Source organism: Diceros bicornis, chromosome 10, assembly GCF_020826845.1.
Source record: "Diceros bicornis minor isolate mBicDic1 chromosome 10, mDicBic1.mat.cur, whole genome shotgun sequence".
NCBI classification, from domain to species: Eukaryota; Metazoa; Chordata; class Mammalia; order Perissodactyla; family Rhinocerotidae; genus Diceros; species Diceros bicornis.
This window is the reverse complement of record NC_080749.1, coordinates 5,638,922-5,652,193: the sequence shown is the minus strand read 5'-3', so window position 1 is coordinate 5,652,193 and position 13,272 is coordinate 5,638,922. Positions and strand designations below refer to the sequence as shown.

Below are 13,272 nucleotides of genomic sequence, written 5' to 3'. Positions count from 1 at the left end.
CCCTTTTCTATATGCTCTAACCTCTGACTCGGACCACCAGCTCCTCTCTCTCACCTGGTTCCTAGGACTGGGGCCACAGAACCAGACCTCTAGATCCTAAGAAGTTCCTAAGGCCTTCGAGAAAAAAGAAGGCATCTTCTGCACTCTCACAAGAAGACAAACTGGCTTTGGAGGCAACTCCAACTTCTCATTCTTACTTGTTCAGCCTAATGGCATATTCCTTCAGGGCGAACACATTGTCAGCAAAGACAATAATCTTGTCATTCCTCCTTTCATGAAACTTGATCAGAAACTGGCAAGCTCTGAATTTGTTGGGGTTCATGGTGTACAGCAAGATTCGTTTTTTGGTTTTGATTGCCACATACTCCCGGTAAAACTCAGGAGACATCGGGCACCAAACCTGTGATACAATAAGAATCAGCAGTCAGTTTGCAAGTTTAAATATCACACGATTGGCAACTTTTGAAGACCATTCATTCAGCAGAATTAGCTCTAAAACAAATCAAAACAGAACCAATGGTATGTGAATTATGTCTCAATAAAACTGTAAAAATACACACAGAAAAACAAAACCTAAAAATCTAATGCTGAACTAGGACATTCTTACATGTTAATCACTTAACTAAGATTTTTTAACTATATCAATATCCAGAGAATTATTTTCACACCAGCTCCAGGTGAGGGAAAGCAGATTCTCAGCAGTGGTGCAAGCAACCCCTCCCATTCAGATCACACTTCCACACACAAGTCCACACACAGAACTGATACGGAGAACTGCACACACACCACCTAGCTCTGTCTGTTGAGTGAGCCTAGTAATGATATCCTAGTAGTAATTAACACACCTAGCACCCAGATCTTGGTTTTTAAATTACATTCTCTACTCAAAAAGCTCCATGGAGAAATGGCTGATTCCAGGGCCAGGGTAGGGAAAGTACCAGATGAGCCAGAAATATCTTGCTGTGCCAGAAAGCAAGGAAGTACTCAAAGAATGATGGCAACATGTCAAATGGACATAGAAGCCAGCTTGAAGGGAGTCCCACTGGTCACACCTGAGACAATTTGAGCATCCAAATAAGAATGACAGTAACACTCCTGAGGGCCTCCTCTTGCTAGGCCCTGTGCCTAGGCTGCTGACAAGCTAAAGGAAGCTTGGGCAGACATACTTAAGTGTCCTGAGTTCTAAAGGTCTCAAGGCTGTGTACAGATAAAAAGGACCCTCTGGTAACTCTGCACTGGAACAGGCCACAAGCCTACACTGACAGACTCTTGAGTGTCTGGCTGCGACCAGGGCCACTTCTGTGTGACCATCACAGACTATTTCTTCACACTGCCACCACTGTAGAATTAGCTGCCATCACTATATGCCATCTGTGCTGAGTTCAAATTCATAGGTTTTGCTGTTGCGTTTTCTAGTTCCCTCTAGGCCATATCCTTTTATAACTCATTTAGAGTTCCTAGCTCTTTATAGGCAAAGCACTTCCTTTTTCACAGTAATATCTTTAAAATCCTGCATTTCACAGAATATGAAACACAAATGGCCAATAAACATGAAAAGATACTCAACGGCATTAGTAACCAGGACAACACAAATTAAGACCATAAACGAATACAATTTCACACTTCTCAGGTCAGCAAAAATCAAAGAAAAAAACTCAATATTAAATGCTGGAAGAGAGATGTGAAGCAATCTCACTCACCCTTGATGAGTGTTAACTGGTACAACCACTTTAGAAAATAGTTTTCTGTGACATGACTAGTCAAGTGAACATCCACAGAGCCTTCAACCCAGCAATGCTACTTCTAGGTGTATCTGCCAGAGCAATGGCCTTCAAACTTGCATCACTTTATGTCACAATATATTCACATGCACAAACATAGTTTTAGCAAACAATATATACTCTTAATACATATTATGCATTCTGCTAGATTCTATAGTATCCTGGTCAAGACCCACTGAAGTGACATCACCATCTACTATGGGGTCACAGTCCACAATGAGAACAACACCGCTTTAGACAAATTCTGACACAAGGACCCCAGGAAACAGGTGCAAAAGTATCTACAGCAATATTTTCATAATAGCAAAAGAACTAAGCCCCAAATTTATAGAGACAGATAATAAATCAGTGGCTGCCTAGCGCTAGGAGTAGAAGCAGAATGCAAATGCGCATGAGGGAACTTTTGGGGGTGGTGGAAATGTTCAAAACCTAGATTGTGGGGATAGTTGCACAACCCTTTACATTTACTAAAATCATAGAAGTTATAAATCACAGTATTTACTTAAAACAGATGAATGTTACAGAATGTAAACTATACCTTGATAAAGCTGTTAAAAAAACTTAGCAACCCAAATATCTGTCAACATTAGAAAAGATTTTATTTTTACTGCTGTATAATATTCCATTATATATCAAGCTGTGGTATATTTGTACAATGGAATTCTACAGAGCAGTTCAAAGGAATGAACCACAGCTACATGCATCGTCAAAGAAATAATGCATTAGGCAAAGAACAGAAATATTGACCAAAAGACAGAAGTCATACAAGAAGATATATAACCTGATTCTATTTACATATACACAAAGGAAAAAAAAGGCAAAGCTAAACAATGTCTATTTAGGGAATTATACACAGGAGGTAAAATAATAGAGAAAAGAAGAGAATGATAAACCTAAGCTCCAAGATGGTGGTTAGCCTGGCAGGGGAAGGCAGGTGCAACCAGAGAGGAACAGGGGCCTCAGGTTCTGCAGTGCTCTCTTTCATAAGATGGGTGGTGACTATGAAGATGCAACTAAAGGGTAAGGAAGCTTTTCAACAGAGCAAGTCTACCCACACAGGTTCCCCACACTCATCTTTACCCAAGAGGCCCCTTTCTGCCCTTTCAGGACAAAGGCCACCCTAATCTAGCCACTGAGTGACAGTCAGTTTATGGAGCCAGAAAGGATTTTTGCTGTTGTTCCTTCTGAGAAGACTTACCTTTGAGCATGTATTTTTAACAAATACCTGTGCAGGTATCCATTATAGAACAATACTGGGAAAACGTGTTCTTAGAAATAAAATCATCAAGGCCACAGGTGCCTTCTCAGGGCATGAAAACCAACAGGCTTCAGCCCTGGGGGTGGCCTGGATGGTTGCCCAAACAGGCCCACTCAAGAATCCCTCAGGGGTGAGTGAGGGTGGGCAGGAGCACCCTGAGGTGCTCACTCCCAGAAAGGAGGAAGAGCATGGGTTTTGGAGCCGAGCAAGCCTGAATTAGCATCCTAACTTTACCACTTACCGACTGTGTGCCCCTGAACAAGACTCCGTTTCACACGTCCGGGAAGTGGTAGAACACTGCCCACCTCACGGGGCTACTGAGGGCGCTACATGAGGTGGCAGCACTTTTGCTCAGGTCTTGACCTGTGTATCTGCCCATGAGAAATTGACCTGACCCGTTTCCCCTTAACCATGGGAAGAGTCTCTCCCTTAGAGACTGTGCCAGGAAGGGGACAGCTACCTCAGCACACTGGACTTTGGCGATGTAGCCGTTGTTCTGCAGCTCCATCCAGTTGGCTTCATAGAGCTTGGGCCCAATCAGAAAATTTAAGTCAACAATTTTGTCATCTTCCCGGACGAGGGTTGCAGTCAAACCCAGCTTGCAGTGGGCCTGCACGATGGTGAGCACCCGTCGGAACATCTTGGCTGGGGAAACAATCAGCAAGTTCACATTGTCACTTTTTCAAATGCTCAAGTACCACATATAGCCTCACGACCTAACGCTGGCCCGTGACACTAACATGGGCTAACCGCCAGGGTTTCTAGATCACAGGAATCTGGCTCCAGATAAGAATGACTAGGTGAGAATGCTTAATCACCACTTTAATTTATTTATTTATTTTGGTGAGGAAGATTAACCCTGAGCTAACAGCTGTTGCCAATCCTCCACCTTTTTTGCTGAGGAAAATTGGCCCTGGGCTAATATCCGTGCCCATCTTCCTCTACTTTATGTGGGATGCCGCCACAGCATGACTTGATGAGCAGTGCATAGGTCTGCGCCCGGGATCCAAACCCGTGAACCCCGGGCCACCAGAAGCGGAGCACGTGAACTTAACCACTATGCCACCGGGCCGTCCCCTAATCATCACTTTTAGACCTGTTCAAAAGAAGGATGAAAAGGAGAACAAGAGGGAGAGGTGGCTTGAAGGAAGCTCCAAGCTAGCAAACTCCAGCATTCTCCTCACAACAGCTAAGCTATCAGTAGGAGCACAAATGGTAATTTGAAACATGATCTACAACACTTAAAATGCCACTGAGCTCTAAATTACACAAGGAACCTGCTCACCCTGAGACTTGTACCAAAGTCACCAGAAAGATGGCTGGGTGTCTGGGGGGATCAGAGGAACAACAGGAGCCAGTTCTTCTCAGCTTCCCACCATCTTCCCAGAAACCAAGGAGAAAACAGAGAGATGAACCCCCAGGCACCCCTACCCGTCTCAGCAAACTCCCTCCCACACTCTCCCAATTAGATTCATTCTCGTCAACCAGCAACTTCCTTTGTCTTCCTTTCTTTTGAATGTTATAATTCTTTCTGACTTATCAAATTAAATAAACATACAAAAGGGTATGAGATATTCATTTTATTGTATTATTTTTTTTTATTTATTTATTTATTTATTTTTCCCCCAAAGCCCCAGTAGATAGTTGTATGTCATAGCTGCACATCCTTCTAGTTGCTGTATGTGGGATGCGGCCTCAGCATGGCCAGAGAAGCGGTGCGTCGGTGAGCACCCGGGATCTGAACCCGGGCCGCCAGCAGCATAGCACGTGCGCCTAACCGCTAAGCCACGGGGCCAGCCCGAGATATTCATTTTAAAAGACTCAATTTATGAGTTTCCATGGCTCACTTTTTAAAAATTCTAATACTATGAAGGAAGGTTAAAATGTCTGAGTCATGCTTATCTTATAACTCAATTAAAGGTAAGGGTAATGATACTTCAGAGATAGACATAACAATCTGAGGAAAGAGAGATCAGACTGTACCAAAACACAAACCAAAAACAAAAGAACAGTGATATAACAGAAGGCTGTCTAACCCCAAGTAAATGTTCAGGTCTTACAGAGTTTCACATACTGAAGCCTAACATGGTTTGCACACACACACTTGGAAAACAAACAAAAAACCGGTATCAGGGTTGTCTCTCAGAACTGTGCCAGCTCCAGAAAGGGGTAGCCAAGGACGCTAGACCAGGTCCCCCACATCAGAAGGACATGGTAGCCAAGGCAATGGAGACATCACCCTAATGTGGGCCCCAGGGATTATATCAACCCAAGGGAAGCATGAGTCACTTTGCAGCCAGAAACAAGCCTCCCACTGTGGCTTCTGCCCTGCAAACCAGTCACATCCCGATATTACATTCTCTTACTGCCATAACGGCTGTCACAGGGGAAGGACTCACACACAATGAAGTGCATGGCTCAATTAATTTTTACACAGGTACACACCTGTGGAACCACCCAGGTCAAGATACGAGTGTTCTTAGCACCCAGAAGTGTCTCCTCTGACCCCTCCTGTCAATACCAGCACTGTCCCTCAAGGGAGCCACAGCTCTGACTTCAGTCATCAGAGAGGAGGTCTGCCTCCTTTTTGAACTTCATATAAATGGAAGCATGGTACAGACTTTTTGTGTCTGGCTTGCGTCACTGGATATGATGTCATGGTTGTCATTTGACATTTATTTGTGTGATTCTTTGACTGTCTGTCCTTCCCACTTTGTCTCCAAGGCCAAGTACAGTGCCTGGTACTTAACAGTTTCTCAATAAATACTTGTTAAAATGGCACCATGCTTTGTATGCAGTAAGCACTTAACATATACAAGTACTGTAATAAGAATATCTTATAATATAATGACCTAATAGGGCTCCTTTTGGAAGATCTGTAAAAGAACATAGCAATCTTCAGCTTTTGAGATAAATCTATCCCAAATCTATTTGGGATTCTACCTAATCTACCTAATCCAACATGGTAAATGTTTAACAGTCAAGAAACTCACTCTGATTTGCTAGAATTCCCTTATTTAACATTTGCTCTCTGGCCAGGTGAGCACAGCCAGGCCACGGGGCTTCCAAGGTCTGAACTCAAAATCCCTTAGAGCTGTTTGGTTTCACTCTTGTACCCAACCAGAGATAAAGTGATCCAGTGAACAGAGGAAAGAGACAGACACGCAAGGCAAGTGACAGACACGCACGGCGAGCGTGAATTGTGTAGGGTACACCTCTACATCCACATCACCACATAACCAATCCTAAACCTGGCTGCCACCCTCTGGGACCTGGGTCCCAGGTTAAAGAGGAACATCAACATACATATGATATTTCCAGAAATTTAGTGGTTGCCTGGGGCTAGGGATGAAAACACTGACTGTAAATGAGTATGAGGGAGATGTTTTCAAACTGGATCGTGGTTCCATCTATCCCACTACTGGGAATCTACCCAACGAACCTGAAATCAACAATCCAAAGAGGCTTATGCACCCCTATGTTCATTGCAGCATTATTCACTATAGCTGAGACACGGAAGCAACCCAAGTGTCCCTCAACTGATGAGTGGATAAAGAAGATGTGTATATATATACAATGGAATACTACTCAGCCACAAAAAAAAGACAAAATCATCCCATTTGCAACAACATGGAGGGAGCTGGAGGGTATTATGTTAAGCGAAATAAGCCAGAAAGAGAAAGACAAACACCACGTAATTTCACTCATAAGTGGAAGATAAACCAACACATGGACAAAGAGAACTGTCTGGTGGTTACCAGGGGCGAGGGGGTTAGGGGGTGGGCACAAGGGGTGAAGGGACGCATTTATATGTTGACCGACAAACAATGATGTAAAACAAAAATTCCACAATAAAGAAAAAAAAAAAAACTTGATCATGGTGATGGTTGTACAACTCCATAATTTTACTAAAAATCTTGAATTGTATACCTAAAATGGGTGGATTTCATGGCACATAATTTATATCAATATAGCTGTTGAAAAAAAGGATTGCCTGCAACACATGGAGAAGTAGGGCTTCAATAACATATTAGGGATCAATACTTTAGCCTGCAAATAAAACACCACCACTGCGAGGACTTTTCAATGCTCCTAGTTCTAGTTTGCACAGAACCATAAAAAAATGGGTTAAGGGTAAGTTGAGCTGCAACAATAAGATGGAGGAAAGAAGAAAATATCATTTTCTAAAAGACCACTCTGGGCCAGTGATTAGGGAAAGCTGTGAATGTGTGCACCCATCTACCACCTGCCCGCACCCCTCCACATAAGCTTATGACTTATTTAAAAGCTTTATCCAGCAAGTCTTTCTAGAAAGATGGAGGTACCCTCATCTTTTGTCTATACAGTGAGTGGGCAGCTCAGCTCTCAGCCTGCTCACCTGGTATGGTGTGTACTTCGTCAAGGATCATGAGGCCCCACTCCTGAGTTTTGAGCCACTCCATGACTCGCTCAGCCTCCCAGGACCTTTTGGTAGTGTGTCCCAGCATGGAGTAGGTGCTAATGGCAATGGAGCAGCCTATAGGCTTGTCCTTGGCGTCGGAGGTGAAGCGGCAGATCTGGCTGTCATCGATGGTGGACCACATCTTGAACTGGGCTTTCCACTGCTCCACAGACACAGCTGAGTTGCCCAGCACCAGACAGCGTTTTCTGACGGTGCACGCAGCTGTCACGCCAACCAGGGACTTCCCGGCACCTATGAGAAACAAGAGGGCAATCCTACCCAAGGCCAGGCTGAAAGGAAGGACAGAGACAGACACAACGACTCATGAGCACACAGATCTTGGCAAATTATCCTCAGCTGACACTGTGAGGCACCTAATGCTCCAGAGCCTCTGCTTTCTTCTTTATAAAAAGGAGACACGCCCACTTCACACCAAATGTGAGAAGTAAAACAGACAAGTGCCAGGCCCTACTGTAGCACGTTACATGCATCTTGTTTAAACGCTGAAATCTCAAAACAAACCAGAGCTAAGAGACATTCCTATTATTGCCATTCCACACATGAGAAAACAAAGGCGTAACTTGCCCCAGGCCACAGGAAAGCAGCGCTGCTGGGGGTACAGTGCCCCGAGCACACAGACCGCAGAGAGGAGGGATTCGGCAGCAGACAGCTGCTATGATCACACAACAAACTGGGCTGAGAACTCCGGAACGCTGGAGGGTGTCCACTACCAGCAAAGACAGACAAGGCGAAACTCCAGGAGCTCCCCAGTTTACTACCATCCACCATTTGAAGATCAAGATAAAAATCGAGCTATTCCTTTAAACAGCAATTCTTCCTTCACCAGGAATGTGCATCAAAATAACCCATGGAGCTTTAAAAAAAAAAAAAAAAACTCTGCAGGCACAGGCCCCGCCCCTTGAAATTCTGCCCCTGAAGTCTAGGTAGAGTCCCCAGATGAGTCTGTTGTGACCTCTAGCCGACGACCTAGGCCAGGACCTGACATGGCTTAGGACAAATGATATCTGACACGTGCCAAGGGGGCTGCTACTGCCCTTTCTTGGACGTGCACACTGTAGGCTGTCCAGGAACAAGCAAAGTTTCTGTGCTATGGAGCCTCCAAGTATACAAAAATCATGAAACCAATTGCAAAGAACAAGAACCTAACCCAGGTATGTAAAATAGCACCCACCCCACATCACTGTCTAATCCTTCACCCTGCTCTGTTTTATTTCACCGCCCAAGATTTTATACATTGCTTAGCTGATTTGTTTACCGTCTCTCTACATCCCACCAGAATGAGTTCCATGAAGTCAGGAATGTCGTTCTATCTACCATTACATCCCAGTGCCAAGGTCAGGGCTGTGCACATAGCAAGCACTCAAATATTTGTCAAGTCATCAATCAGGGAGTCATCTGACCTTGGCTGTTCCCTGGCCAGGTGTGATTTAGAGAAAAGCACAGAGGGAGAGAGGAAGGCAGCTGGCAGATCCAGACACAACAGCCTGGTCATCTTCTTCCTTCAGGCTTCACTTACCACAAGGAAGAACAATGACTCCCGAACGTGCACGCCCATTCCCAAACATCTTCCTCAAGCTCTTCTCCTGATACGGTCTAAGGACAGCTGTGGGTTTCAGGTCAATGTTGATATCAGGGTTAACAGAATCATTCCGGAAGTCGTATTCTGCCAACAGAGGGTACTCCAGGTGGATGCAACGTTTCTGGAGTTCCTCAATCATTTCCTGGGGAGTGAGCACAATGGAGGTTTTATAATCTTGTTAAGGCCAAAGCATGCTCATAAAGAGCACACATTCTGAGGGGTCTAAATGGTCAAAAAAACAAGTTTATCTAGACTTTTGCAATTCAGATCTTGCTTGATAACAGCTGGGTTAAAGCTAGAAAGGCAACTCAAACTAAGGACACACAAAATTAAATCCAATCAGCCACCAGAAACGCCCCTCAGGCACCATTTCTCACATCACCTCAGGAACTTGTGAAGACTGACCCATCAGCCTAAGGACTAGGACACTCAGATCTAACTCCATTAGGAAGAAAGATGCTAGAGCCCACAAAAGCCAAAAAGGAGAAAGCAATTCAGGAACAGATGGGGATTCCTTCCTCTCACACAGACTAGAGTCCACGCAGGGCTGGACCAGCTTCTTCACCAGCTTAGAGAAGAAACCAGGAGTGGGAATGTTCACTAACCTGCTTGACTTCAAAAGACACCGTCTGTGTCTCTTCTTCTTCTTCCTCATCCTTGTCCATTTGCTCATAAAAGTCAAACAGGTCCGTGGGGATGTCAGATTTACCCTGTGGATCTGTCACCCGGGAAGTGGAGGGCCCACCACTGCCTTCAGCAGTCTTAGCAATCTGTAAGAGAAAGGTAGGATCTGGGCTTGTACACAACTCTTAATCCTACTGTTACCAAGCAAGAGCCAAAGCTGCAAGAAAACTACAGGGCCACTAGGCTGCAAATGCTGGACTAAAGCACCTGAGAGAGCTGAAATCCCAAATGTCCCACTCCACCAAGGGTGACCCAGGAGCCCACATACGGCAGATTTGCTTGTGAAAGTCTCTGTGATGAGCTCGGTAGCCTCCCCCTCGGAGTTCCTCAGGCGGCATTCCCGGATCACTGGATCCTGGAGAAGATGCTGGATGACATCGGGGTGGGAGCTTTCAACGAAGTACCTACAAGAGAGGAGGAAGAAGGTGCCTGCTAACCAGTACACCATTTCCAGAAGGTTCTGTTGCTCATTCAATTAGATGGTCTGAAAATAGTGGCCTCATACTTCTTTCCATTTTCTTACTCTCCCACAACTGTTTGCTAAATCTGAGCTATGAGCTACTGACCAGGATATAACATATGAGGGTTATGGGCAAAGCCTCACTTTGAAGTCAAAAAAGCAGGGGTCTGAGCCCCAGCTCCATTCCTAAGGGAAACGCAGTGGCCAGTGAACAGATGTCCAGTTTTGGCTACATCACTTCACTTATTCCTTTTATCCTCTTATTCAGGGGAGTAGGTGTTGGTGCAGACACTCCACAAACGTTAGCTACTTGCCACCTGGTGTGCAGAGGGTAAAGTGCCTTGGACGGGCCTGTCACAGAATCCCTCACCTGTTGTGCTTCAGGACCAGCTTGACTTTTCCATAGCTGACAGTACACAACTGCGAGTGACAACATCAAACAGGCAAAATTAGCAATACGCAGCTCACTCAGAACACATTCATTACTGGGCACATCTTACTACCTACCAACCAATGTGAGATCCTAAAGGGGTTAGATCTGCCTGAATTGAGCTTTTTCTATTAACCTCTTCTTTTCAAGAGCAAAACCTTCCTCTTGCCCAGCTAATTCTGATGCACATCCCTTAATTTATAAAACACTGCTTAAAATCTTTCTTTTATTTTCCCTTTCCCTTTCTTCCCCATTCCCACAGGCCCCATCCTAACCCAGAGGTTCATCCTGCCACAGCAGTATGACTACAGCTTCCAGCACAGAGGGCATAGAGGATGTGTTCAGGAACTGTTTGCTGTGTAAATTAAATGCAAAGCCTCCTGGCCTCCTCACCAATGTTACTATTTCCCCAACTAGAATGGAAGCTTCTTGATGGTAGAGAATACAGATTAAATCTTCCTAGGTTCCCAACAATCTTTAGGATGGAATGCAGCAGAGGCTGTGTGGTGGCTGTGAAAATTAACCACTCAGATCTCGGGCTGCTGCCTGCCTCCACTGCTGCCCTCCTGGATCCATCACAGCACTGCACCAACACCTACATTCCTGTAGGCAGCTCCCAGCCAAGACTGAGCACAACCAGGGTGCTGATGTAGGCTCATTCCAGTGAGGTGCAGGCCCTTCTCCCTGGGCACCCTTCCACACACAAGAAGAGAAAACTCTCTCCAGGGCTCCTGCCAGCTTCTCTGAGATTGGATACATTACTGTGCTGGATGCCTATGGCACTCATCTTCTGCCACTCCAGATTTAGGGGTCTGAATCCAACTCCCTTTAGACCAGCAGAGGGCACCAAAAGCCACCGTCCATCTCTTCTAAATGGCATTCACGTATCTCTCAGAACAAACCCAAGCATGTTCAAGGTGCTCTTCACATGGAACCCTACCCACTTCAACATCTGAAGTTCTTTTTGACTTTCCCTAATGGAAATTGTGACCATTGGTGCAGGTATTCAGCCTTAGATGGAGTTTACCACCTGTATTAGTCTGCTTGGGCTACCATACAGAACACCACAGATTGGGTGGTTTAACAACAGAAACTTATTTCTAGAAGTCCACGATCAAGAAGCCAGGGATTCAGTTTCTAGTGAAGGCTCTCTTCCTGGCTTGCAGAGGGCTACCTTCTTGCTGTGTGCTCACATGACCTCTTCTTGTGCATGTGCAAAGAAAGAAAGAGAGCACATGAGTCTTCTGGTGTCTCCTCTGATAAGGACACTAATCCTATCGGATCAGGGCCCTACTCTCATGACTTCACTTAACCATAACTACTTCCTTACTCCAAATACAATCACATTAGGGGTTAGGGCTTCAATATGAATTTTGGAGGGGATACAATTCAGTCCATAACATCATTCACTTTGCACTGCATTCCCAAATAACCCTGGCCAGAATGGGCCTAAATTACTACCCCCACTGTGTTAGTACCCACTGGCTAACAGCAGCTCATGGTAAGTGTGGCCTCAGCAAGAACACAATGCTGGATCCAGAGAAGCAGCAGCTAGGGTAATCAGTTTTTATGCTCCCCACACTAGCTCTGAATGGCATTTTCATGACCGCCACAGGTTAACAAAATGTAGCACCTGTCTCCACTATTACCACATTGACAAGTAGGGCAAAAGAGCCAGCCTCAGCCTCCACTTGCCTTAATAAACTGAATAATCCCATCAGGTACTCCCGTCTTGCTGAGCTTCCTGAGGTACTCAGTGATGTCACTGGTCTGCAGCCCAACGCTGACAGCTGCATACAGGGAGTAGGCAGTTAGTTTGTACTCATGTACATGGGTTGGTCGGCACACTGGCTCTGCAATAGCCACCAGGAAGTCTTGAGCATATTTGTAAACTGGAGAGAAGGCTTCTAAGAAGATGTGGCCATCAGGAGCCTGAGAAACACCAAACCGTCACAACAGACAAGGAAACTAATGAGTTGCAGAGATTATTAGACTCTTTCTCTTATCATTATCTAGAAGAGATAAGCTGCCCCAAAAGTGATCTTTAAGTGTTTCAACACCAGGGATATTTTTGTAAGCACTCCTTCAGTCAACTGGGGGGCCTGTTACTTAATCAGATACAAAGAACAGAGAGGAAAAGAAGTAAAGGTTTTCAAAGTCAGTAGCTGCTTCCCACTATTCTTCACAGGGAAAGCCTACCTTACTGGCTCTCCTCAAGTTCCCTTTGGGCTAGACTTCAAATAAAATGTAGAACATTAATGACTTCAAGTTGAGCAAAAAGTTGCCTACCAAATATATACATATATATGTCTCCCATTAATTTTTAAAAATGGGGAACTTGGGGCTGGCCCCATGGCTTAGTGGTTAAGCGCACACGCTCCGCTATTGGCAGCCCGGGGTTCAGATCCCAGGCGTGCACCAACGCACCACTTGTTCAGCCATGCTGAGGCCGCGTCCCACATACAGCAACTAAAAGGACGTGCAACTATGACATACAACTATCTACTGGGGCTTTGGGGAAAAAAAAGGAGGAGGATTGGCAATAGATGTTAGCTCAGAGCCGGTCTTCCTCAGCAAAAAGAGGAGGATTAGCATGGATGTTAGCTCAGGGCTGATCT

General features: G+C 45.1%; 1 protein-coding gene across 2 annotated transcripts in view; it reads right to left on the bottom strand.

Moving 5' to 3' along the window:
* Positions 1–13,272, bottom strand: part of ERCC3 (ERCC excision repair 3, TFIIH core complex helicase subunit) — a 32,016-nt gene that overhangs the window by 17,776 nt on the left and 968 nt on the right. For both annotated transcript variants that reach the window (XM_058548759.1, XM_058548760.1), the window contains exons 3-10: positions 12,350–12,586; positions 10,595–10,644; positions 10,033–10,168; positions 9,686–9,850; positions 9,018–9,222; positions 7,418–7,732; positions 3,500–3,684; positions 198–400 (exon numbers count right to left, since the gene is read on the bottom strand). In XM_058548759.1, the coding sequence (XP_058404742.1) occupies positions 198–400; positions 3,500–3,684; positions 7,418–7,732; positions 9,018–9,222; positions 9,686–9,850; positions 10,033–10,168; positions 10,595–10,644; positions 12,350–12,586 (1,496 nt within the window). The remainder of the gene's footprint in view (positions 1–197; positions 401–3,499; positions 3,685–7,417; positions 7,733–9,017; positions 9,223–9,685; positions 9,851–10,032; positions 10,169–10,594; positions 10,645–12,349; positions 12,587–13,272) is intronic.